The sequence below is a fragment of the Leuresthes tenuis genome, unplaced genomic scaffold, assembly GCF_036924035.1.
Source record: "Leuresthes tenuis unplaced genomic scaffold, fLeuTen1.0.hap1 SCAF_7, whole genome shotgun sequence".
NCBI lineage: Eukaryota > Metazoa > Chordata > Actinopteri > Atheriniformes > Atherinopsidae > Leuresthes > Leuresthes tenuis.
Window position 1 is genome coordinate 7,770,238 of NW_027325361.1, and position 27,386 is coordinate 7,797,623.

Here is a 27,386-nt window from a genome sequence, read left to right on the forward strand (position 1 = left end):
TGTTGCAACGAACCATTAGGAAAAATGTTGCGTACAGAATACACACACACACACACACAAACACACACACACACAGAGCTGGGCTATGAGATGTTAAATGTAAAGCTTTCACATGGGATCTCACTGGACTTATGGCCCTGATCCACTAAGGCGGCCTCAAAGAAGAGGCACCATCAAAGGCAGGCTAATGAAATGCCCCTCCACCCCCCGTGTGTTCTGTTACAAGCTGCACTTGAAGACCTCACCAAGAATCCAGCCTGTGACCCTCTGCATCGAAACATTGTCTGCACAAGTTAAATAGTAATTGGACTGGTATGTTTGTACTTTCCAACTCCGTTAGTGGAGTGCTCAGTTAGTGGTGAATGTGTGCAGTTTCTGATCTTTTGCGTTAATATTAGCGTGCGCATGATTGCCGTTCATATGTTTCATGGATTTTTAACTGAACAAGGCCGTTTTTAACTGATAAAAATGAAGTGAGCACAGCTCTATGGCATGAACTATAAAGCAATGAAAACGGAGTGAAGCCTCTCAGCTGAATCTTAAGGATGTAATGTAAAACTTTGCACAGGAGGAAGCCGGAGCAGAACACCTGTACTCTAAATTGAACTTTTCTTTTGGCCTTGATGCAGGCAGCTGCACTGCACACAGACTCTGTTGTCACCTGTGTCATGCAGTGCCACAGCAATGATTTTATCTCCTGTTGTACTTCCACACCAGATTTTGTCACACAGCTGGTTTGTTTACATGTAGTGTCATGTTATTTGTAAGAATGAAGCGTTTGTCACTGGGTCTCTGCTGGCTAATATGTTTTCATTGAAGGAGATCGTGAACAACTTCATTTTGAGACTTTGAACTTGGTTCAGAATCTCACGTTGCCAGCCATGTATATTAACTTCTTTATTTTTAATCTATGTGCTCAGAGCTTTGAACTAGTTATTGTGAAGGGTGAACTTGCATAAAACTGGCAGTTTCTACATGTTTTTTTTGCTAATCAGAAATCACTTCCTGTGTTTAGGAGATTTTCATATATTAATAATCAAATATATTTTGTACTAAAAAGACATGGTGCAATTGTGCATTTCCTTCTGACATTTGATCATTTACACCATTTCTTTTCTCTCCACAGCAAAGAAGACTTGTGCAACCACAGACTTTGCCTGTAAGAATGGACAGTGCCTTCCCGCTAGGTGGCGCTGTGATGGAGAATCTGAGTGTGCAGACGGCTCAGATGAGGCTGACGCAATCTGCAGTAAGTAGCAGCACAGTCTCTGTATGACAGACAGACAAACACAACCACATCACAACAACCATTGCCACAAAAATGCACATACACAATTGACATTTGTGATGTTTGTTATTATTATTATTATTATTATTTGTGTTGCATAAGTGTGTACGCACACACACACACATTTGTGTTTTCAATTGAATGGAATTCCACTCAATTTCCTGCATTTTTTAAAACTTGCAGAAATCATCATTACATTCTTGTTTTTTTGTCACATGTGGAGTGTAAAATAGTTTATCTCCACACACACACATACATGCAGTTCAGCATCTTCAGCATGAAACATTTTCAAGGCTGCCTATTTTCTGTGTCACATTTTGCTGCGCTCTAGCCACTGGGTCAACCTTCATTTCTTGTACATTGCCTCAGAAAATTGCTTTTAGTTGCTTTTTGTTGTTGGCTGCACGGTGTGACTCAGGAGCTCCATACATGGTTTGATCAAGGTCACACAGGGTAGCAAAATGGACAGGATATCTGTATTTTTTGTAATTTATATATTCCACTGACGAAAATAAAAAGTGAGAATTAGAATTATTTTTTCATTAACTAGCCACCTTATGAGGCTGGAAAAGACATATGCTCTAAATGATATGTTCAGCTGTATGAAAAGTGATTATGAAAAGTATATTTCCATCTTGTTCCATTCCTCATACCCTGCCATAAGCCATGACCAAAGTAGCTCTGCCTGTTTATAGTTATGTTGCTTACAGGTCACTATGGTTAGAAATGCAAATTAATGTGTTTATCAGCGCATTGAATACCTCTCAAATGGTATTGTTTAATTACAAAAAAAGGTGAAGAGGTTTTTTACATATTGAAGGTAATTTTGGAAACTTGAAATGCATGAGTGAGGATGGCATGTCTTATTATCAATTAACTGATTCAAAAAGTATTTTCATCTCTTTTACGTAAAGAAACTACAAAATATTTGAAACTGATGATATATCAAAAAGGTTTGTGCACATTTGTCCAAAACATCGTTTTAACCAGAACTGCATATTTGGTTTGGTTAATTCTATGTTCATATCATGTTTACTATTTTGATTAAAAGAAAAACTACCAAAGCTTATAAACAGATTGCCCCTATTACAGATTTGTTTCTAAGGCTGGCAGGAGGTGCGTTCACTGCTGCCATTATGAAAATAAGAACTCCACCCACTAAAACTACTGGATGTTTCATGGAGTCACATGTTCTCCAACATGTTTTATAATGCATTTCTCTTTCACCCATTCACACAAACAGTGCTTTGTTAATCTACAGTCACACATGGGCATTTTGTCGGCAATATGGACGTGGTCACTTTGACATATGGAGGGGCTTACCAGGACCTCAAGCTCTCACCTGTTTTATTTAGTGTGGTGGAAAAGACCTTAAAATAGTTCTAAAGGAACTTTATTTTGGAGTATAGGTGTTAAGAACTTTTAATGGTTTTCCTTAATTGATGGGACGTTAACTGGCATTTAAAAGTGAATGGTGGTGTTTCAGTACTCCATAGTTTATGTTGTACCTCTACGTTTCAAAAGCTGACTTTTTGCATCATCAGTCAGTTAGCCATTTGTCGCACAACTGGAACTGAGTTAATTTCATCTAAGCATTAAGGCTTTTATTTTTTATTTGTTTGTGAAATTCTGAATGATGAAATCAAGAAGACCTACTTTATCTCTACGTTAGTGCCTCAACTGATGAGCCTCCACTTTTTATTTATTTAATTTTCGACACTATAACTGTCGAGACAACAAAGAAGAGCGTGCTGAAGTTGATCTTAACAGGGCTTAACAAAGATAAGCAAAACGCACCAGGTTAGTGATTGATAAACTTCACGTGCAAGTTCGGGCAAGTTATTTAACAGCTAATCATAGCAGGACGGGTAGAATCCTGACATTACACAGAATCTCCATATTACTCCTTACTCCTCCAAAGACTGCACATCATTTACTGTAGCAGAACAATTAGAAGTCTGTCTTTCCATTTCTCCCTCATCACAAAACTTTCTATGTGGAAAGAACTACAAGTCAACTCCCATTTGCAATTTTTAGCAAGGATTTCAAAGAGGTGATCAAAGGGTGCTTTGAAGATTTTCAAAGTGATAAGTCTGATTGACATAGGCAAAAGGCATGTGTGGGTGTGCATACATGCACATGCCTATTAATGCTGCAAGTGTGTCCAACGGCATAAGTGTGTGTAAAGCTAGAGTCAATACTTGTGTTTAGTATTCATCACAAGTTGAATCTGTATCATTTCATCAGATTAGTTGACTTGTGGTTACTTCTCATTATATCTAATCAAGGTCAGACACGGTGATTGCTTCACTAACTTTTTCAGCCACATTGATCCTCACAGCTCCTGTGTTTGTGTGCATCTAGTGTTTTGTGTTGTGTCTTTTCTTACTAACCTCAGAAGACAAGAACAAGTAAAAGTAAAACAAGTTGTATTTTCTGTGACTTTTACTGGCCACATCATTATTCGAAAGAAATGTGTGCTCTTTACCGACCTAGTGAATCACATTTCTGGAAAATAAGTTGCTACATCAGTTTTATACAAACTTGCTAAGATTGCCAAGAGGAGAAATAAGGAAATGATGATAGTGGTGGAAACGACTCTAAAGCTGGATAACATGTATTTATCAACTTGCATCGCTCTCATCCCACACAGATTAGTGAGTTATGAGTATTCATCCAATACAGTTTTGTGTGCACTCCTGCAAAAACCTAAAGTGAAGGCACGTTATGTGTGGGTCAAATGCAGCTTGATTGAATTAAAATATTCCGTTTTGATCATCTCCTTCTGGTTTTTCCTAAAAAGAAGGAAAAAAATGAAGAACAATAGACATAGACAATTTCTCCAATGAAAAATCTTCATTATTTTACTTTACCACAAAAGATTTTTGTCTAACATGAATCCTGTCTTTTCTGTAGCAAGACAAAGCTAAGGACCAACAACAGCACCAACACATCCAAGAGCCGCCTACACCTCAGATTTTAACATTTTTGTTAAGACTGCACCCATGCTGCAGCAAAAATCTGGAACAGGTAGAGTTGTGCTTGTGTAACACAGAAACAGAACGATCAATAGTTGTCCTAAATAATGTGATCAGTGGTCACTATTAAGGCAGATTATTTTGAATGGAGAGGAGAGCGGTTCCATCTAAAGCAAAGCCTTTTTGTGGGTAACACAAGGGCTCAGAACTGGAGTTCAGTAACTGTTATCTACATTGAGCTGCCGAGGCTTCAGGTGAGATCACAGACAAACCCACGTGCTTACAAGGTGCAGCCAGGTGTCACCAGTAAAGCAACTTCACTGAAAGGTGAAGATAACATCAGTAAAGGTGACTCCCAAGTCCTTGTGTTGCCATAAGTCCAGTAAATGTTTCCAATTGAGTGTAAATCCGCCTAAATTGTGTGATGAGTAGATGTAGAGCGTGCATCAGACATCAGGCCGCATGGTAACAAATGCTTCACAGCCTGTTGGTTGGGGACTCCTGGCATCCGCAACAGTAAACACAATGAATCAAAATATAATGGGGAAAAGGGTAAATGCTTTAATTCCATTGCCTCCATATAATTTATTAATACATTTTTGTGGTGTTTTCATTTAGCTTTTATTTTTAATACTTAAATCATAAAGGGTGACTTATTTCAGCAGCCCATATTGCATTCTTGAGTCTGTCCTCTTCTGTGCTGTTTGTCATCCATTTTCTGATCTGAGTTCAGTTTAAGTAACACCTTTGATCAAATTGATTGCCCAGTGAGGGAATCAATGGGCTGATCCCGGAGACTTCTGGTCGACTGCTGATTAACTATGGACCTTCAATGACTTCTCTGAAACCACACACACACATGCATGCACAGGCCCCGATGTAGCTGTCTGTAATTACACATTGGAAAATGACTCTGTGCCTGGAGGGGATTGTGGAGAAAATGCTCAATCAGACGAGTGGTGGCTGATGCATGAAAAAGTGCATGTCTGCACCCAATGTTGTGCATCAATCGTAAGTACAGACATCGCTGCTTCATAGTTGTTGGAGCTGTGTCATTAGTAGTCATATATTGATTATAAAGCAGTGTTTTGATAAATACTTTCTTGCACACTGGAAAAGTTTTGAAGCAAGTGGGAAATTTCTAAAATGATCTTTATCTCCCTCGTTTTTTCTTTGAACACAATACCTTTTACAAGTCCAGGTGATCTTATCTCTCCCCCATTGATGCTTGAAAACTTTGTATAGAAAGCAAATCTCATCAACAGTACTTAAAGTTATACTTGGAGGATGTAGATTCAGATATATTCAGACCAGAAAAAAAGTCTACCATCTCTATAAGCAATCTTTTCTAAGTTGACTCATCCATATCTCATACTTAAAGGCATGCTGATAAAGGCTGTACTGAAACGCCTCTACAGGCCATTGTGAAACAGAGGGAGAAGCTAGAGCAACATAAATGACAATTTTGATGACTGTAAAAGTCGATCATAAGCCATTGTTCATGGTAGAGTAGCAGTGTGAGATAAAAGTGAGTGTACAGCTGTCAACTGTCCTTTAGGCACTGCCATTAGAATTTCAAAGCGGTTGTGATTTAAGTTGGAAAACATTTGGTTCTTTGATATGTTTCAAATTAAACTCTCTTGCAAGACTAGGGACTCAACATATTTGCCGTGGAAATTGTGTTTATTGGTAGATTTTAATTTAATATTCTGAATATAGTTTTACATCATAATTATTCATGATGCGTTTAGCACTATCTTATTTAATTTTTTGCCCAGCTTACCCAAAGCCTCAAGGGTCCATCTGATTAAAATCATACATTTAAAGAGACTGTCAAAGCAGTGCCCCTCATCACAGCGAGACATCTCGCCCACTTGTTTAGGCATATTCAGTTATTACTACCCTCTTCAAGTTCTTTTTCATATGGTAATTGTAGCCTACAATGTTTAAAGTAGACAATAAGGCAGTTGGAGAGTAGTTGCTGCTTTGTTTGCTTTCACATCATCAAACAGGTAAAGCAGCTTCATTATTTCTGAGCCTCAAATGTTTACATTGTGAAGAAGGTAGATTGCAGCCTTCGTCAGTCTTGACTCCAGGATGGTGATTGATTAGAGACCCCTCGGGAGTCGAGGAAAATTGTTTCAAAGCTGACAGCTATAGTATGTTGTGCCTGATGGTCATGTTTTGGTAATGTAGCTCTTGCTGGGGAGCTTAGTTTTGATACTAAACTGTAAAACTGCTAATGTGCTATTTAAAGGGAGCAGTTCAAAGCATGAAAATGTCAGCCTTTCACTCTCTGTTTACTACCTTATACCAGCTAACAAATGCATGGCTCTCTATGGATTTCAGTGCATACATGAAGGTCCTTTTGTGTAAAATTAATTGATTCTGTTATACAAGAATGTGGATTCTTTTGGCTGTTGACAACATATTCAGTTACCATTTTAAGTTGAACTTGTCAGAATTAACGAATATATGAGTATAATGCGACTGTACAGCCATCTGTGCTTTGGTTAAAGGTTAAAGTATTGTTAAAGCTTGAATTAGCATCTCTCCCTCATCATCTCTCTCCATTGCTGCTGTTATCACTTCCACCTGTTCCTGTGTAGTGAAGTGGGTTTGGCTTTGTCTGTGGTGCTGAGACAATGAGCAGGTCAGCATAATACAGCAGGGAGGCAGAAAGTTGGGCGAGTTAATTATTTTGGAATGCAAGCGGAAAGAATCCAGTGCGTTGCATTGTTGGACGGCTTCAATTTCATGCTTGAAGCGGCGGTGGTCCCAGCCATAATTTCCCAGGTGGCCTGTCTCTTGTTCTCTCTACCTGTGTGTGTCCTTCTTGCTCTTTCAGCCCAGTGAAAAGTCAGTGACCCTTTCATCAAAAGTCACACAAGTAACTACACTGACATAAATAGTTATGTAACATAGAAATGTAACAGAAAAAGTCACAAGCTCTTATAAAGCTAAGAAGACCGGGAGTGTACGAGTTAGCATTTTGTGATCGCTCATCCCCTTCAGAGACAGAGAAGTCTGATTTGTTTAAGGTCTCTTGATGCATGTTATTTCAATGCAAAGCTCTGTTGCCCAGAGTGGGATTTCACTCACTGGCCACAACATACTCACACTCAACCACAACTGCTCAAATGCACATATCTTCTTATGTCTTCCTCTGTTTCTGTTTGTCCACGATTTAATTTTCATCTGGTGAAATATAGTCTTCACGCCACAGGGTTCCTTTGATGCCGACTGTGTGCAAATGCATCTGAATCAATCTCTCATTTAGGCGAAAACCCACCAAAGTGGACAACGAGCAGAAGAACAACACTTTAGACTCTACAATACTTGGTAATAAATGCACATCTATGTATGGAAAGCTTGAACTATTTTTAAAGACATCTGAGAAATTACTTTTTTGTTGGAACAAGCATAAGTTTGAAGGTGATATGTAGTGCAAGGCATATGTAAAAACACTTTAAACTTCAATTTCATTTGTACTTGAAAGGTTAACTAACTAACTATTTATATCTGTTTGCCTTTGTCTCTTGATTATTGTAAGCTTATCGTTACACACCTATAGTTTTATGTTTAACTTTGTCTCAAAAACCACAAATGTATTTAATGAGATAGTAGAGCAGGATAAAAATTAAATTTCCATGACACAGAAATACAGCACATTTCATTTTGTTTGCCACATTCTGCGTTGACGCTCGATGTTAAGAAACTTCTCCCAGTGAGGCTCAGAGTCGCTGCAATCAGTTAACACAAAGTTTAATCTTGTAGCAAGGAGACAAGTCTGCGCAACATATCACAAAGCTGACACAGGGTTGTCCAAGTTTTTAAATGATACTTCTGCTATTCATGCTTTCTACTACAAAAACATTAGCCACACATGGTTATACTTTCTACGACTGAAGCGTTGGCCACATAAGGTCATGACACATTCCAGTCGTTCCCTCCTCTCACTGTCTATATCAGATGAGTACAACGTAGCTAATATCATAACGTCATGTAAGACTTCCTTTTTCAGTAGATCAAGGTTCATACAGAGGATATAACTAGCAAAGATAGGAGGTCTCACAGTACTTGTTTTCTTATGGTATCTCCTCATGATATTTACACCATGATGATCATTATTAATGTAACTTTCACATGTCACATGGGGAAAATCTCATAGTTTCAGTGAATCATTTTCAGTCTGAGTATTTAGTTTTCATTAAGTTTTCATGAATTTAAAAGTACGATTATTATGGAATATTACCATGAAACTGGAGATGAAATATTTTGAATTACAGCTATTTAATTATTTTACTAAATAAACCTTTTGAATTGTTTAAGAAAATAGGAAATAGGAAAATAGGAAAAATAGGAAAATATTTGGATGGTCTATTGTCAGGGTTTTAATGTAAAATCTTCTAATAGCTGTGAACATTTGGAGGCCTGTATTATTGTTTTGTGGAGTTCAAACACCTCGTGTCCTTGTTTATATTGCACAAGACGATTAAAAGTTAAAGAAAAAATAACTGCCACCATTTGATTTTATTTGTCAGTTCCATTCTGCAATTCGATTAGGAAACCTTGCTCTTGGCCAGTTGCAATTGATCTGCGGTCAATATGTTGTAAATTACACAGGATGTCTTGTGAAGGTGAAGCCGTCTGATAGTGTTTCCCCTGCTAGTGTCTGTAAAATGCCATGCATAATTTTCATAGTAATCCCCTCAACGGTTTTCTATTTTTCTTGAGGAAAACCCCTAATTGACAACAACCAATTACATGTGATCCATAAAGCTGCCTGGGAGACATAACGGATGTTTGAAGCAGTCTGACATTCAAAACAGGCAAAGGCTAGAGGAGAGTAATGAAAAGGCAGCAGATAGTCATGAGACCATAAGAAGGCATTTTAGATGTCTAAGCTGGAAAAATGCAGACACAGTTTTAGACTCAAATCATAAATCGGCTCAGATTGGTGTCACAGTCTGCACAATGCCATAGTCCTGTCACTCAAACAATAAATGGAATGCAGCCATGTTATAGTGCATGTTTTATGCTACAAGTTTTAAAATTGCAAATAGAGTTTTGAATTAACAGGTATAATACATGTGTTGTAATTAAATGTGATTCATTCAAAAGTTCTTTATGAATGTATCCCGTAGATTTTTATGCCATTTTCACATTCTACTGTGACTCAAATTTATTTAGTTTAATTTGTTGTACCAAACATCATCACTGTTTTTGTTGATTTGAGACTAATAAAAATGCTATAGCATACAAATGAACAGAGTAAATCACGTTTAACGCCAAATTACAGAGTCCGAAGTTGTCCTGGAATTTTTATAGTCTTTAGAAGTCAAAGCCAAATTCTCTACGGTTGGGTTTTCAGTTGAGGTTTTCTTTATCTTTCTACTTTTGTGCCTGGTGCAGGGTTTGGATAGTGCCAGTCTGCATCCCAAAAGAGAGGCCTTACTGCCTTTACTCCCTCTGCTTTCTTTTGACTGTCTCCCCTTTTCCTACAGTCTTGCATTAGTTTCAATGTAGTGCTTGCCATTGGCAGTATTCTTTTGATATCCAATGTATCCTCTACTAAACAACCGTTTACAGAGCCCCATTGGAACAAGTGGCAATTTCCTATGAGAGCACTGGTGCTGCGCTGTATTTCTTTCCTCATGGCACTGCCAGACACATAGTCTAGACTTTGCTAATGGTTCCACAGCCTAGAGTGAGAAAAATGCAGAGAAAGGGAACAAGAGGGGGTGAGGGTATCATCTTCTTGCAACATCTCCTTAAAAAGAAAAACAGCTGAAAGACACTTGGGGATTCTCATTCTGTCACTTGCTTTTTCATATTTTCAATATAAAAATTGCAGAGTGGAAATTATTGAGAAAACGTAAGGAAATCATTTTTTCCTTATAGACTTTGATACATTTGGTGCCTGTGTCTGTTCTGTACATGTCAGCAAAGCTTGCATGTCATGCAGCCACAGAGTGCTACAAACAGACCTCTCAAAAATAGATACTTAAAAGAAATTGCTACCATAGGTGTATATGCCACAGTGAGACTGGTTTGCAACAAAGGGGGAGAGACCACTTTCTTTTTTCTCTGTGCATGCCCTCCTTCATCAGTTTCTTCTCGTCTTTTTCTTGACTTTCATCTTTCTTTCTTCAACGGTCTTCCCTGTCTCCCTACCTCAGGGCAGCAATAATTGGAGATCAGTGTTCCAATGAAAGCCACTAATCAACACTAACCTTCATTTAAAATGTAATCCTATATTAACCACATACGCCCTCTCCGTAAATTGGATTTTACATCTGAAGGACAACACTGGGTGAAGTTGGTAATATGGCAACGTTCCAGGCAAGGTTTAGCTGGACAGCCTTGGCTGTAGCATCCAGACTCGCTGTAATTTACATTCGGCACCAAAGGGCTGATCATCTAAACTGAACTCAGTGTGCGAAAAGATTAAAAAGTATTTTTTCATTGGTCCTGTTAATACTTTACATCAAATACTGGTATGGATTGAATGATTATTCATGCTACAATATGCATCACACAGCTTGCAAGATTCCATTCTAAATAAAATTATCTGTTTTCTCATTTAATCAGGTATAAAATGACTATTTTTCAAATACAGCAATATTTTTTTGTCCCTTTTTGCCTAATACATCCTATTATAATGAAATGTCACGCTCCAGTTCTTGGTGTGCAATCCGGGGATGTTAAAATCAATGTGTTCACACATACATTATGTACTAATGCTTACAAGCAACCAAACCACTTCAGTCATGCATAGAAAAGTAAATGTAGCCAAATTTACACTTGCAGTGCATACTCATTTCAACTCATGCATACACTGATTGGTCCACTGTACATGCATGCTTACACATCCACTCACTTATTCTACGATTTCTTCATGTGGATAAATCATGTCAATGAAGTACGCTAGATAAAGCAGGCCTTTTCTTTTTGGCTTATTTAACGGCATGAACAAAAGGAACCGTCACTGGGTGCATCACCTTGGTTTATTTATGTTTTAACTTGATGCCAGACACAAACCCTGTGGCTTTAAGGAAAATATTGCTAATATTGAAAATACATGGGAAAGGATTAAGGCACATTTACTGTAGATATTTTCATCATTATAGTAAATGAAAGCACCAGTCAGGGGACATTAAGTAGAAATATATCTGCACATCTTACCTTTCCAAAGATGCACAATTATTTATGGAGATATACTTGCACACGATAAAAATTTTAAGCCTGAACCTTGCTAAACAAGTCTTTAAAGATATTACTATTGCCTGGAGGGAGACTAATAAGCATACCCATGATGCACCTGATCAAACATTTGCATTTCAAGCTGAATAATTGACTTATCTGTACACCTTTACTCTGGTATGATTGATTTGTACTCAGTGAGCTTAAGACTTGATTTTTCCTTGTCCTTTTTCAAATCATCTCAGCTGTATTACGAACTCAAAAGTACATAATTACCTGTGGCGACACTTTGACAGGTCTTTGTTTAATTAAGATGTATTCTGGCTTCACGACGGACTGCCGACCCGTCCAGGTTGTACCCTGCCCCTCGCTGGGATAGGCTCAAGCCTGTCTACATTTTTTAAATGGATTGCAGCATAACATGAGATCTGAAATTTTATGTTTTTGATTATGTGTTGATTATGTGAATGTTCATCTTTTTTTTATCTTGTTCATTTGTCAAAACTATTGATTTGATTTGTTGAGTGACAAAAAAAGAGATTCTATATCTATTCGTGTGCATTTGGCTCACTGGTCACTCAAAGCACAAATTTGATCAGTTTCCAACCCAGTACGTCCTAGTTTTTTCAACTTTTCCCCCCTATTTGTCTTTATCCCACTTTGCCCACATATTAATATTCGCCACTGTTTGACCAAGATTCTGAACTTATTTTCCTCTCCAACTTCTCACTTACTGTCCTAATGTCTTCTATCTCTGTCTTCTATGCATGTCCTGACAGTTGTATTGATTGTCAATGAATCCATGCTAACCGGGGTAACTCTGGGCTGTTATAAAGCCATGAGATTGAGACTTACTACAGCAATGTGGCATAAACTTAATTGTGTGGAGCAAAAAAAGGGTTTAAATTTTATATGGCCCTTTATAAAAACAGACTGAGCAACTAGGAAGGTCAAGTACATAGTTGTATAGTCATGCATTGATTCAAAGAGTGCCTTGGCATTGTTTTTACAGTCCAGAGTAGCCAAACGATAAAAGTTTATTGTTCTCAGGCAGGCACTCTCAAATTTATGGCAGAACCTCATGACTGAGATTTCACTTTAATTATGCTATTTCACAGACGATCAGCTCTTATGGATCCCCTGTAAGTCTGACTTAATTGATGATCTGTCAGAATAATGTAAGAAAAAAGTGCATTTTCTCTCACTTCATGCATTCTTATTCATATTGTTGGACCCATTATGAGCGGTTATTTCATGCGTCTGCAAAGTTTACGTTGTATCTTATTAAGTTAAGAAATTAAGACCCTGATCCTGATTAAGATCCAGTTAAAGAAAATAAGTTAATTATATTTTACATGAGTAACAAAAACATTTAATTAAAAAAAAAATAGTCTAATGTAAGGCACACATTTTGATTGATACTCGCAGCATTGCTGAGTATTTAGGAATTCATGAATAAAGTCCCAGTGATGCAGCAAAACATGTTTCTTTGGTGTTTGCAATAAAAGACGTTGAAGCAGGGAGCCTCATCAATCAGTGCTGTGCTGTGTGAAATGCAGGGGAATTCATTGTACCTTTGAATATTTCAAATTCATGCAACTGTAGTGCTTAGTGCTGATGCAGCGTAAATCATCCATAAGCATTCATTCATTCCCATTCATCATGTGCCGTATTATCTCATACCAACTTGTGTGGGTTTTGATGCTGTTTCTCACTGTGACAGACAGTGACTAAAGTTAACCATTACCTGGTCTCATACATACCTCATCATATATAAATTATCGTAGCATTAGCCTCCAGGGCTTTCAGCTTCTTAATCAATCAGCAGAGAGGCTGGCAGGCAGCTGGATAGTAGATGTGGGGCTGTGCTACAATGCTCCAACCACTACCTCCCGTGAAAGCAGTAAAGAAAGTAGTTCTTTCTTAAAAGTTCATTAGAACTTAGAATTAGAGATACATTGCCTTGTTCCGTCTGCCCTGAGACCATGCTCATAATAGACACTTAGTCCAGCAATGTGAGGGGAATAAGAAGTCTGCAACACTTGTGGTTCCAGACTGGAATTAAGAGCCTGCATCATACCCCATCTCTCAAATAAGGTTTTTTGACCCCAGGACCAACCAAAACCGTGTGAATTCCACTTCACATTTTTACAAAATACATAGAACCTAGTTTGTGTTTACACACAAATTGGACATGCACTAATATTCACACATATTTGTGTTATTTAAAGATATTTGGATCTTTATATGAAATATTTTGAGGTACACCCATATTTTGGGGTTAAATATGTTCACAGTTTTAATGTAGTCTTTATGAGTAGATACCAGTGCTGATAAGAACATTCAGCTGTAAATGCTTCAAATGCTGCATCAGTAGCATTAGGCAGTGCCATTAATGGGTCTTAATGTAATACAAACAACAGCTTTTACCATTCAGGGTTTTAATGTCAGTCTCCAACCAATAGAGCTTATTTTGCATTCCAACAAAAAGATAACCACAAACTTGGAACAACAGTAGAATAGATGTAGGAATAGGTTGAAGTGTGAAAAAAAACAAAAATAAAAAACAGATGTCACAGCACTAAATCTGTTGAGGTTTCCATTATTCAGCTGCATATGTCCCAGAAATAGAAGTTGAGGGAAAAAGTCTGACCTGGTCAATTGCTTTTGGGGTTTTTTGTGCATTGATGTATCCTGAAAATATTCGCTGACTGCTCACAGCTTATGTTGACCTTGTTTCACTCTCATTGAATAATTCATACACCTACGTTGGAGCTGCTGTGTTGAACCTCTTACTGTTCACCACCAAGCAGCTCCACCAAAGCTTGGCTTGTATCAGTTCTTCTGCTGTTATTTGCTTTAAGACTTGGCAGTAAGCAACATAGCTGGCTGCTAACAGCCCAGTGTTTGTCTCTGTGCCCCAGGAGAGGCATAGCTCTTAAAATACTCATTTAGTACAAAGTATTCAGAATTGTGAGTTCAGTTAAATGCTCATGACTGGCAGCTAAGAGAACAATATATACATATAAGTCATTTTGTGTGTGCTACCTGTAAACAGAAAGTATAATTGTGTTCATAATAAACAACTCTACTTGTGTAGCTATACAATTTTCACTGTAATAATTTTACCCTTTGCAAAAATGCTCTTAGTGGACTTTTCTGAAAAGAGGGAAGGTGGAAAACTTACAGCTCTCTTGACATGCAATAAAATCACCTCCTCAGTAACAACAGTGACTCCATCTTACTGTCAAATCTGCCCCACATGGCTTCTGCTGCAGGATACACATTAGAGTGACAACATTTACTAAGAGAGGACATATACTGGTCTGGTAAAAGTATTTTATTGTAACGTCGTCATCAACATCACCGTCTTAACTGGCAAAGGAAAAAAAACATGCTTGATTAAAAGAAAAAACGCTTGCTTTGCTTTTGATTACACGGTGATCAGTATGCATAAATTGCACTTTTTCAAGAGATGTTTGTGATCTAGAGTTATAGAAGTTTTGATTTGACTATTTTTAAAAAATTTTAAGTACATTTGTCAAATAAGTTACCCATTGTACCCATTCCCAGTGTGTTTAGCCATCTCTCACTCATCTCATTTCTCTGAGGACTATAACACACACACACACACACACAACTGGAGTTACATTCAGAGTGTCTATCACAGCCTCCCTGGAGACAAGACTGTAAGCTACAACAACATGAAAGGATGGTAATTACACTTTATCCTAACAGGCTGCATCCGAGCAGACTTTCTGATAAAATAAAAAGAGTGAGCAGCCAACAGTGTTGCAAATGGATAAAGTCAACCAATCGCATACATTTTTGTTCATGTGTTGTTGCTGTCATATTCAGAGCCTCTGTGTGAGATTTTACAGTCAGTTAACCTCTCTTTAATGAAAATATCAGATGTGCCCACTGTTGAGGCCCCACAGAGCCCTAATTGAAAATGGAGTGTACTCCCAGGCATCTGGGTGGTGTGCTGCCATCCACACAGTTTGTAGCCAGAACCGATAAATACTCAAGACTACTCCAGCATCATTTTGCTGGACTGAATACTGACCACTTTCTCATTGCATTCAAATGCAAGATGATACATTTTCTTACACATTTTAGCAGTGTAAGAAATGGCTTTACGTTGGCATGTTTTTGTTTGTTAGCATTGAAGCAGTAGTTAACCTTGCAGAATTTTACATAAATCTAGATGGAGTGTAAGTTGTACCTAGTTGTTAGTGGAAAGAGCTTTTCAAGAACACTGAAGCAGTAAAGAGAAAGGCGGGGGGGAGAAGCTTTTATAGACTGCAATGCTATGGGTAGAGGTGCTATTGTGTTGTATCAAAGGCTCACAACCAGCTGAACAGACATTTTAATAGTTGGAGATAATTGCTTAAATGTGCAATAATGGCAAATTTGAATTGTCCTTTTTATTTAGTGACATTATTACCCTTGAGAAGAAAATCATCTAATTTATTTAGTCATAATCAATGTCAGTGGAGCTCTCTGTTCCCACTCGTCTGTATTCAGTTATTTGATGGGCAGCTCATCCACAACTCTGCCTTCCAGACTCCCGGAGCCTGAAATGGTCAGTCAGACAAATTACATCCTTTTAACTCAACTGTCAGTCAGAGACTCAGCAAACCCCCCTTGGGGGATGTTTTTGTATCAGGGTAAAAGAGACTAAGGAAGTCTCACACAATACAATATGCCTTTGACTGCTGTTCCACACGAACACATTACTGAAGATGAGGAATGCATTTATACACTTACAGCTATTTATTTTGTTAATGCTCTGGGAAATAATAATAAAAAAGGGCATCTTTTATGTGATTCACGGAGCCACACTTTATGATAAATTACATTATGAAGCTCCTTCAGCTTGCCAGTTTGTTCTGTTTAAAACAAGCAAAGAAAAATTGATTATGTGCTTCAGTATTTTTTTTTTACTACGATTGATCTTTCTGTCTTGCTGTAGATTTTAACAATGTAGATAATAATTTTGCATTGGCTGCAAACTCTCACATATGTTCTGTCAATGCAGAAGTGTTAAATTTTTTTGGTGGCATGAGCTAAAGTAAATTAATCTTATTAGTGTGTACAAGTGTGCTGGTATTCCTCCAGGAAGATTCCATAATTAAGTAGATGTAAGACTTCAAAGATGGATTTTTTTTTCTCTATAATAATGTTTGAAGTACCACATTCTATTCCACCATCTTCTTGTAAATTTGCTGTTTCAAAAATGCTCAAAAAGTGCCAAGATGGTGAAGGACAAATTCAAGGCCCTGAAGCTTCAAAACTACAGCATGCAACCACGCCATGGATTGCCCACTGCCTGTATCTATATCCATATTCATACCATCACATTGGGCAGAAGGGCTGCATTTTGTGTGCCAAGTACATGGGCACACTGCCACACGCACTGTAAACAGTGCACTCAGTCCCATCAGACTGTGTTGATCAGATTCTCCCCTACTTATTCTCTCAACAAAGATTTGCAGAAAAAAAATATTCTTATAAAAGACAAGGAAAACCCTATTTCAGGTACACTGAAAAAGATGCTTGCACAAGAACCTGAAGTTCAGTAAGAGGAAGAGAGCCTGGAGAGGAGGGGCAAGTGGTCATCCAAAAGATTAACACCATTGAAGGACAAAAAAAGAGAAGGATTCCCAGTAGAACTTAGCAACCAAGACCTCACAGTTGGGAAAACTCCAAGGCTGAAACTCCTTGGCTCCTTCCACGAGGGAAGCATTTATGTGGCAGAAAGTAATACAGTGCTGTTAAAAACCAAAATGAGAAGAAAAAATTATGAGACGAATAAAGGAGAATAAGTATGGAATGGGAAAACCCCAGAGGTACTATTGATCTGTGGCTGCAGCACACACAAACAGGCTTGTTGCCAGGAAGCACGCTGGTGGTCAGATATTTATAATTGATGGATCTGAGTTTGACACTGCACCGTAATGTGATCTGGGGCGAGAGTCGCTTTGGTGTTAGGCTGTATGTGTGTGTGTGTGTGTGAGAGAAAGAAAGAAATGGTGGAGGATGAGGGTATACACAGATTTTTCAAGCAGAGGGGACAGGGATTTTCTGTGGAGACTCAGTGTGAATTTGATGTACTAGAATGCTGTAGTTTTTATCCCTGGACCAACTCCCATGAGTTACACGGAGAGGAACAATGGCCTATATTGTTGTGAGCATTTTAACTTGAGGAACCAATATCTAACACACAAACACAGATCATCTGTGAAGGTACATCTATAAGATGACAGATTTTCTCATTATTGAATAAAAAAAAAACTATACATTTTGTATGTCACATTAACTAACAACAAATTTACGCATTCATTTTGTTTGAGTTTGCAAGTATTGATTGTTGTTATTACTGATGTTTGCGCTTGTTTGGCTCAAAAGGATGTGCATGACACCAAACCTGCGTCATGTGGTTCACACCTTGCACTTTGAGAGGAAAACTGTAAAACGGTTTGCAAAAAAATCTTTAGAACTGCTGTCAGTTTTGGAAATTTGAAGATTATTGGGTTATTGAATTTTAACTTTTTTGGACATTTGTCAATTTTTATATGTTCTAGTCTGTAAATAAACCAATTCATAAAAAAAATGTCTTAATTCCCAATTATTTCCCAATTTTACATTGACCATAAGCCGTCTTACTATTTAGTTGTTTTTTTGTTGTTTGTGTGTATTTTCCTCGCTGTCTGTTTAGCCAGACAGCTTTTGCTTGTTCCACTGTCGCTGTGTGTCTAGTTAAATTGCAGGCTTTTGAGGAGGAATCGATTTGAGCAACAAGATAACTAAGTTATCAAACTGTTTCATTGACTGGCTGTCCCTTCTCTCTCCATCTTTACCTCCTCCCCATTTCTTATCCCATTTTACTTTCCCTGTCCTTGTCTCTAATCTCTCTTTGCTCAACTTTTCCCCTTCCCTGTCATCCGCTCTCTCTGCCTCTCAAAAAAGGTCGACAGACATGTCCACCAGAGAAGTTTGATTGTGGAGGGGCTGCCAGCAAATGCGTTTCATTGTCATGGCGATGCGACGGAGAGAGAGACTGCGAGAACGGGGCAGATGAGGAACAGTGTGCTGCTGGTAAGTCTGTGATGGGAAGTGCACATTTTGAATGGAGTGGAAACTGAAATGACTTAAAATGTCAGTGGTGCTCCAGTGAGGCTGACACGTATACTCTCCATCTACTCTTGGATAGCTCCCCGTAGCTCTCTGCAGCACTGAAGTCCATTTATCAGTGAGGAAGAAACTGCAGGTGCAGTCGATAAATCCTGAACAAGTGCTGCCTGCCCATGTTTTAACAGGGCAGACACAACAGACCGGCTAAAACACATAAGTGATGGCACATTGAACGCCTAAATCTCTGGTTGTATATCTGCAGCGATAAACAAGCCCATACTTTACATAGATCAGACACAGCATTGAACCACTGACAGGTAAACCGAGTAACACTGCTCATCTTGTTACAATGCACTGTTCTGCAGGGAATGTCTGCATCCTGGCCTTCTCATGCATGTAACTTTGACAGCTACCACCTGCATAAACATTTTACAGATCAGTCATACCCCTCATTTAGCAACATCACTTCCTTACTGTCACAGCCACTCCCAGGAGCTCAGCCACTGCCCAACAAGCCCAATCTACAAAGACCCCACCAAACAACCCACCGAGCCCAAAGGATCTATTGCTACCAGACACCCAAGTACATCATTAGATGTTTGGTGCAAAGGGGGTCATTCATTATTAATCTTATTGTTATGGCAAACTGGTGGAGCATTAGATTTTGTTTTGGCACATTCTGAATCTGCATTGAGATAATAATTCTTTCCAGGTTTTTCCTGTTTTTTGACTCAGAAACTGAGACATATTGTTCCAGGTGTCAGTATTCATAGCATGTGACATTAGTTCCATTTCAGTTTGAGATGAATACATTTTAAGGCCCTAAAACAACTATGTGCTGTAACTATTTTGAGCTTCATTTTCACTTATTTCCCTGAAGTTATTTAAATTGTTTGGAAGTTAAAGATGAAAATCCTTTTTTTTCTCTATTGTCAAAAAGAAATGGTTGAAGCTTTTAAGGGTTTGAAAGAAAGATTTAAAGAAAATCAACTGTGTTTGCCCAGAGCTTTGTTTAGACCTCAAATTACATCCCAAAATGTACCCATGTAGTGTTTTATTTCAACATCATAGCTCTTAAAAAGTAAAATATCTTTCCCACAGCAACCTTCTTGTTCTTGGCTGTTGATCAAGTTGATATTAAAAGTTTGTTTTGTCACATCAGGAAAATGCAGTACTGCTTAGACAAAGTGTTCTGGAATAGAGATATAACGCAAACTGCTTAGCCAAATCCATCATGCACATGTTGTAGAAGATGTGTTGGTACACTTCTCATGCAGGATGTGGTGCATCCACAGTGCACAGACAGATTACAGTCTATTATTGTGCAAATTAGTAGTTAGGGTTTGCCAGTTGCATTTACCCTGTCATCCACTTTGAAATCATGATGTAGCCACATTAAAATGAAGTGTATAGTCTTACACTTATCAAATTCACACCAGTACATATATGCATGCATTACACGTATATAAAGCTTTTAAGAAGCTTCCTTGAAAATGTAAGAAATGTTGTTTTCAGCTGTCTGCAGACATGCTCTTATGTTGCTTATTCTGCGATGCCTTCTCATACATACTGTCTTGTCACATCCCCAAGCCGTCATCATCACATCTCGTGTTGAAACTGTAAAAGGGTCTTTGAATTTAATCAATGTAAACATCTGGCCTACACTTTTATTGATTTTAAGCCTGAAACAAACACATGCACACACAGCATTATTTTCCAAAGAATTTAAATTGGATTTAAGATGTGCTGCTACAGAGCTTTTGTTCTGTATTTTGAATTTCTGCAAACGTCTGTACGTGGCACGAATATGACTTTCAGACTTTAAAAGTCATGAAATGTAGTCCAACCCTTTTACTTTAAATAACTGACAGAGTAAAAGATCTTACTCCTGAAAGTCCTAAAGGACAAGATGCAACCTTTCTTAAATAGTTTAAGTTCCATAACTTTATTTATCATCATCTCTTTCAATTTGAAAGTAACGAAAATTGGAAAAAGGCCAGTAGTAACATTGTGAGTGAGCACCCTGCATGGTTGGTAATAAGGAACACTCCCTTTGGCTAATATAACCACTGCTAAATGTTTTAGGATTCTTTTGGTTTTTGAAGTAGATTTTGCCCCATTTACTCCTAAAATATTTGTAGTTGAGATTCTTGCTCACAGGGCTGAACTACTTGAAGTAGTTTATCATTGAAATTGAAGCATGTTTAGGATCTAATATTAGATTAGATTATATTTCATATTCGCTCACACCAGCACATTCACCGACACATTGCATGATTCTTCTACACTGTTAAAAATCAGTTTTTACTACTCAGGGTATTCTTTTTCCATATAGAGATCCTGGGATTTGAAGGTTCTGTCTCCTCTTATCATTTCTCTCACATTAAAGACAGATTTAGTTGACTTATCCCTGCGTTTATTCAAATTCCTTTGAGGAGTGAAAACATATGCAGCAATATGTCTTTCCCTCCCTCTCTGGTGGTAGCATGAAAGACCATGCTGGTATTAATGAGCAGAGCTCATTAAGAGAGAACTTTTTCTGTTTCTCATGAGCTTTTTGTGTCTGAAAAGAGTGAAAGACAGAGTTGGATTAAAAGTGAAACTTTTATGAGGAGCACACTTATACAGCATTTATTCACTGAAAGTCTGACAGAAAAAATGGGTCAGGTGAAGGAAAAAAGAGGAGCTGTGCTGTGACAGTTGATTTTACAATGATAAAAAAAAAACCTGGAGGGAAAAAACATGGGAAAAAAGGTCACTTTGAAAAGCATATTTTATCTCAAACTGTAAATGCCTTCCATTACCAACTGCACCAGTTTTACATTAAAATCAACAGATAAACACAGTGTTGACCATACAAAGCTCAAGGTTGAGAGCATGTGTCCAACAAGAGTCCCGCGTGGGGAAATGAGAGTATAATGAGCAGAGGTGGGACACAGCAGCAGGTGCCTGTCGCAGTGCAGAGCTTCCTTTCAGGAGTGTTTGCACACATATTTGGGGAGACTGCATTGCCATCCATGCCTGTTTTTTATATATTTTTTCTGATTTAAAAAAAAAAGAAAAAAAAAGAAACGTGTGATGGAAATTAGAAAAAAGAAAAAGTGGTAATATTTTAGGTTTTATGCAGGTTTATAGGTTTTGTTTGAGGAAATGTGTGCTGATGTGTCTGCCATTCACAGAAAAACACTGTTTTTTATGGTTTGCAACATCAAAACAGTGACACTTTCGTGTACAAACTATGTTGGACAAATAAATTCGGCTTAAGGATTCTCTTAAAAAAACAAACAAAAAAAAACCTTTTTTTCTTTTTTGCCATCTTTCCTTTACCTGCCCACACAGTGCACCAAAGCGACTCATTCTGATAAAGGGCTATTGGATTCTCTGCTAGCTTGCTAATCACCCCACTCAGATCTAAGTAATTTAATTAAAATGAGCCCATAAACAACATCAGCATCAGCGGCATCCCTGCAGAATCTCAGTTGGTCCGAGGGTCACTTAAGGTGTTTCTGCAAACAAACACTTAGAACAAGTGATTATTTTCAGAACTTTCTGTGCAAAAAGCACAAGGCATTTTGTCTTATGAAATTTCAAAACATACTTTAATACATCCCAGAGGGTGATTATGTACCTCATGTCAGACTAAACACTTGTTTTTTATGCTTAAGAGAGTTTTTCATTAAAGCAGAAAGCCTGGTCAGTCATGTGTTGACTATAAACAGAAAGGCTGGGATAAGAAGCTCGATAGCATGGTTCCCACTGGGATGCTGAACAACAACAAACAAAGTTCTCAATAGCTTTATTTTCACTGCAGAAATGAATACGCAACTTAGCAATCAGCCATCATTTTGTCTCTTGGATATCTGGCAGTTTGAAAACAGCTTATGTTAAACCTCTATTTTTTCCCCCATGGATTTATATTTTCTCTTTGTTTCTGTAAAACTTATGCTAAAATCTTTAATTCTGGTTAATACGTTAACGCATAACTGCAATATCCTCCAACTGACATTTAGCACAAATAATGTGGACTATTTCTTGCGCATGCCAGACCTATCATATATCAGACTATAGCTGAACAGTCAGCTGTAGGAGTCAACAACCTGAGCAACTTTGATAAGGGCCATGTTGTTACTGTACACACAGATGACTGAGTTCCAAATGGCAGTCCATTCTAATAAAGTCAAACTGGGCTTCCACAATAATCGGAGAACATCGTATCTATGGTAACTCTGCTTTTTGAACTTCTCATATATCCATTTGACCCAACTTGGGGATTTTATGTTGCTCACAGAATCTTAGATTACTAGTGTTCGACATGAAATTGAAAAGAAACTTTCAAATGTTACAACCAGATTACATATAAACTGATACTTCATGTTTCATTCATTATTTCCTTTGGTAATAAGGATTTTGAATGGAGGTGGTCTCCTGACTGTTAATTGACCACATCCATCCAATGGATTATTCTAGCAATTACAATTTGAAATGGGTAATCAGTAATCTCGACCTGCTTAGCCTACGTCTTAAATGTAACCTTCTCCCATTGGTGATTATGTTTAACTTTGGGTCGAAGCTTTCTATCCATCCATCCCCAGACCCACTGCTGGACAGCTAATAGATGAAGCAGTGAGATAGGCCACAGCTCATTCACCTTGAACTGAAGGACAATTTAACTCTATTCCAACACAGACCAGCACATAGCAAGCTGTTATCCATATACATGTAGTCAAAAACATATACAGTCTCGACAGGAACACACTTAACCTGAATCCCACATATGTACAGATGGAGACTAGAAAATCCAAACTAATGTCATGCACAGACACCTGATACCCGCATAGGTACACTTGACCTCACAGCTCTTCTCTACGAGTCACTGACTTTAATGTTTCTGCAATGAGGAATCCAATCAGACCCTGGTCTAACATGTCAGGCACTGAGCCATGAGGCACATGTGAGCACACATATCTCACCCACACACACACGCGTTTGTCTGCAAACCTCCGTTCACCAGGTGTGCTTACAGAAATGCAAGCTGAAGATCACAGGATAGCTTCTAACGGCCAGAAGTACTTCACAGCACTGAGGAAAATGTTTCATTTAACTAAGCAGATGAAAAGTGAACTCTCTCCCCAAACTGATAAGAATAGAATGCACCTGAAGGCATTGTGGTGGTTGGGAGGATTAATGGGCCTCATAGCAGACAAGCAATATGTTAATTTATTGTATTGGATATCAGTATGTATGTCTTCTCTCTGACAAAGCAGCTTACACCAGCAGATACATGCAAAAGTTTCAGATGCAAAATTACATGGTAAAACCTCTCTTTTGTGGCACCAGTAAACAAAACTTCAGGGTGGGGATTTTCAAAATACATGCATGTAATACTGAAATGGCTGGGGAAGTACTGTAAATAGAAAAAAAGAGACACAAATAATCTAATAAAATCAAATAAACAAATAAGTTTCTTACACTCCACATCCCACACAGCATTTAAGACAAATACTGAGTCAGTGTCTCCAGGCCAAATAGCTAATGTAGCATTTGCTTGTTGCAATGTATCAGCAACATTACCGATGAAATCATTAAAACAGTAAATCACCATAGGATAAATGCTGCCAGAGGCTTGTATCATCAGCAACAAGATGGTTGTGTATTGCCCAGGTTTAGAAATGTTAAGCTGCCATTAAGCCTGGGTCTAAACACTGAAAAGCAGAGGTGAAAAAGGAGGAGAGGCATTTTTTGGTGCAACACAATGTGCAGTCTCTTTCTGGAGTTCTCACAAAAAGTTTGTGTATTATGCTGGCTTTAGACTTTTAAAACATTAGGAAGCGTAGCAGCATTTACGTACAAAAACCCTGAGTGTGCATCTCTTCAGCTTACTTTGACTGACCCAAAAGGCAGAACGTATGATGAGACGAAATTCACTTTCAGCTTGGTCAAATGGGGTTAAACTGACAGCTGAGAAAATTCACATGGAGCTGAGACTACATATGCGGGGTATTGATGGGGAAACACCATCTCACATTTGAGTTATCTGCTTTGGTAGAAAGATGTTTAAAAAGTAAAAACGTGATACGACCAGCCAGCTGGCTTTCTGTCTTTTAGGAGGTTAAATCTTGTATTGTGGGCTAAGGCACTGAACAAAATTTCTAGTCAGCTCCTTCTTCTTTTTCATGTTTAATGTTTGTCTGTTCTTTGGAGGAATGAGGTATATAATCTCACATAAACCTAATAAAAAAGGACACAAATGGATTGAAAAATCGAAAACTATTCATTCCACTTTACTGAGCCCCGACCCTTGTCCAAGTCTTTAGCCCTTGAGTGCCTTCAGGCAACTTTGATAATATGAACATTGGAGCTCTTTGCTTGCCTCTTGATTTGATTTGATTACCATTCACCTGTTAATGGTCTGATGCTTCTAAAGATACATCTTGGTTTCCTTTTATAATGATGTAACAGGATATGAGACTTCTTTGAGATGAAATACATAATCTGCCTTGTTTATTTGTACTGTTCTGTAACAATACTGCAACAATATAACTTTCCTTTTTGGGATTAATGAAGTGCTCAATTCAGTTCAAATTACTATGACTGCACATTACTACATGTTTGTTAACAAATATAAGCAATGAGATCTGTCTGAATTCACTTCTTATTTAGATCTTTAAAAAATTAGAAAAGTATCTTAGCAGCTCCTTTTTCAGAGTGCCAGTGTTTTGACTGACCCACCTCAGTACAATAGATACTGTATGACACATAGAAGGCAAGTCTTACTTGGCCTTTACTTTGACTGTACAGCTGTTTCTGTAATCACACCATGGATCCAAGAACTGCAACAGCTGGCAAAAAACCTGGGGTTTGCTATAGCCAATATTTTCATTGATTTTTATCTCTAAAAAATGCCTCAGATTTGGTGAGATTTCTCTTCCCTCGTTTGGAGTCGGAGCACAAAGCTGACAGCACCATGCTAATTTTTGACTGACTAATTCTCGAGTGACTGTGTTCAATGAGTCATTTGGTCAGGTTCCTCATATTAGTTGTATTAATAATCCATTTTTATGAAGCAGATTTTACTAGCTGTGCATGTTTTCTGTAACTCACGCTTTCCAGTTTCATCAAAGTGAGTCAAGGTGTCCAAATGGGATCTTCGTCTTCCTTGACTCCGTCACCCAATGCGTGTTGTCATGTTAGTAATGCTGTAATGTTGCTATGATTTTCTGTCAAGTCAAAGTTTTGATTATTTTCTGTCACTGCATCAATGCAAAATTGTTCATGTCCCATCCAAGACAGCTCTTAGAATCGAAAAATTTCCACACCTCGCCAGTAAACACTGAAATTATCAACTAAATGAATCACAGGAAAATGCTGGCAAAACATTCCAACTTATTCACTGCTATCTGAGCTTCCAAATTGAGACCCTTTGTTTACCTGTACCTCGTTAGACTTTCTTAGCTCAGAGTAAAAACATGTCAAACTAAGTGTGAAAAGCTATTGAAAATAAAGCCTTCATAGAGTGTGACGGCAGAGGCAGGGGAATTCAAGTGAAATGGCAGCCTGTATGAGGAGAAAAATTGAACCAAATTCACTGAGAGACCAAAACTCTCTTTGATACGTGATTGGTAAACACTGGGGAAGCATTTGTTAACCACCTTCATGATGAGTGGAGACTATGGGTATTGTGCACGCATTCACTAAACATACAAACACACACACCTACAGCCCAACAGGGACAGTACACTGAATAGAACAGGATATTTCAACAACTGAATCACTATGCCATCTGACAGCAGCTTGCAACTAAATATTACCTGCCTTACAAGCAGTTATAGTGGACTAACTGTGTATGTGTGCATGCAAGTGGTGTGTGATGACTGTCGTTGTGAATCACTATATACTATACTATAGGTGGGGCGTAATATGTACTGTGGGCACCATTAGTCAAAAGATCTCATATTTCAAGACTTAAGACATTAAATGTACAATGTGACATGGCCATTATGGCATTGTCATGGCTCCTCACAGTCTTAAATCTTATCAGCTTTGTAACTCCTTTCCACAAATAAACAACACATGCTTGAAACAACATGCTGAAAAAAAAGTGCATTGTGATTACAGCATCTCAAAAATATATAAAGGACCACGCTTTCTACAATGGATGCTCCAAATTAGTGCCATGATTTTAAATTTTAAATAGCATTATCACTCCACATCTTTAAGTATGCAGCTTTATCCATGTTGAAGAGTGTCCTAAAACTTTCAGTTTTTGAAATTTACAAAAAACTGCCACATTCGTGCAACAGTAATTTTATTCAACAATTTAAGGCCATCTTGGATGTGAAAATGTGTAGCAGATTATTATAACAAATTTGCGGCTCGTAGCTTTAATAGAAAGTAGTTATCAGCGAATTGATTTATTCACTTCAGAGGTGACTGAGAGAAATTTAAAAGGCTTAAAAAAGTTGTCCAATCTTAACGCATAAAAACATTCCATCAATGTTGAAGTTTCACATATAATTGTTGTAGTTGTTGAAAAAAAATCAGTATTAATTTGCTAAACTAAATAACGCATAATGTGGTTTGTTACATGGAAATATCTGGAAAATCCATGTAGGAACCTTTTAGAAAAGGGGTTATTTTAGGGGGTAATGTAGAAACTTTGCATGCCTTTTTCAAAGAAGATCAAATAATTCAGTTAAAAATCACATTATGCGATAGGCCTTCAACATGGTTGTTCTTAAGCTGTAAGCTGTTTATAGGACAAGAAAGCAGCTAAATGA

At 37.9% G+C, this 27,386-nt stretch overlaps 1 protein-coding gene across 4 annotated transcripts in view; it reads left to right on the forward strand.

Annotated features, from left to right (window-relative positions):
• lrp8 (low density lipoprotein receptor-related protein 8, apolipoprotein e receptor) overlaps positions 1–27,386 on the forward strand; it is a 147,670-nt gene that overhangs the window by 68,252 nt on the left and 52,032 nt on the right. For all 4 annotated transcript variants that reach the window (XM_072389076.1, XM_072389078.1, XM_072389077.1 and 1 more), the window contains exons 3-4: positions 1,127–1,249; positions 18,445–18,573. In XM_072389076.1, the coding sequence (XP_072245177.1) occupies positions 1,127–1,249; positions 18,445–18,573 (252 nt within the window). The remainder of the gene's footprint in view (positions 1–1,126; positions 1,250–18,444; positions 18,574–27,386) is intronic.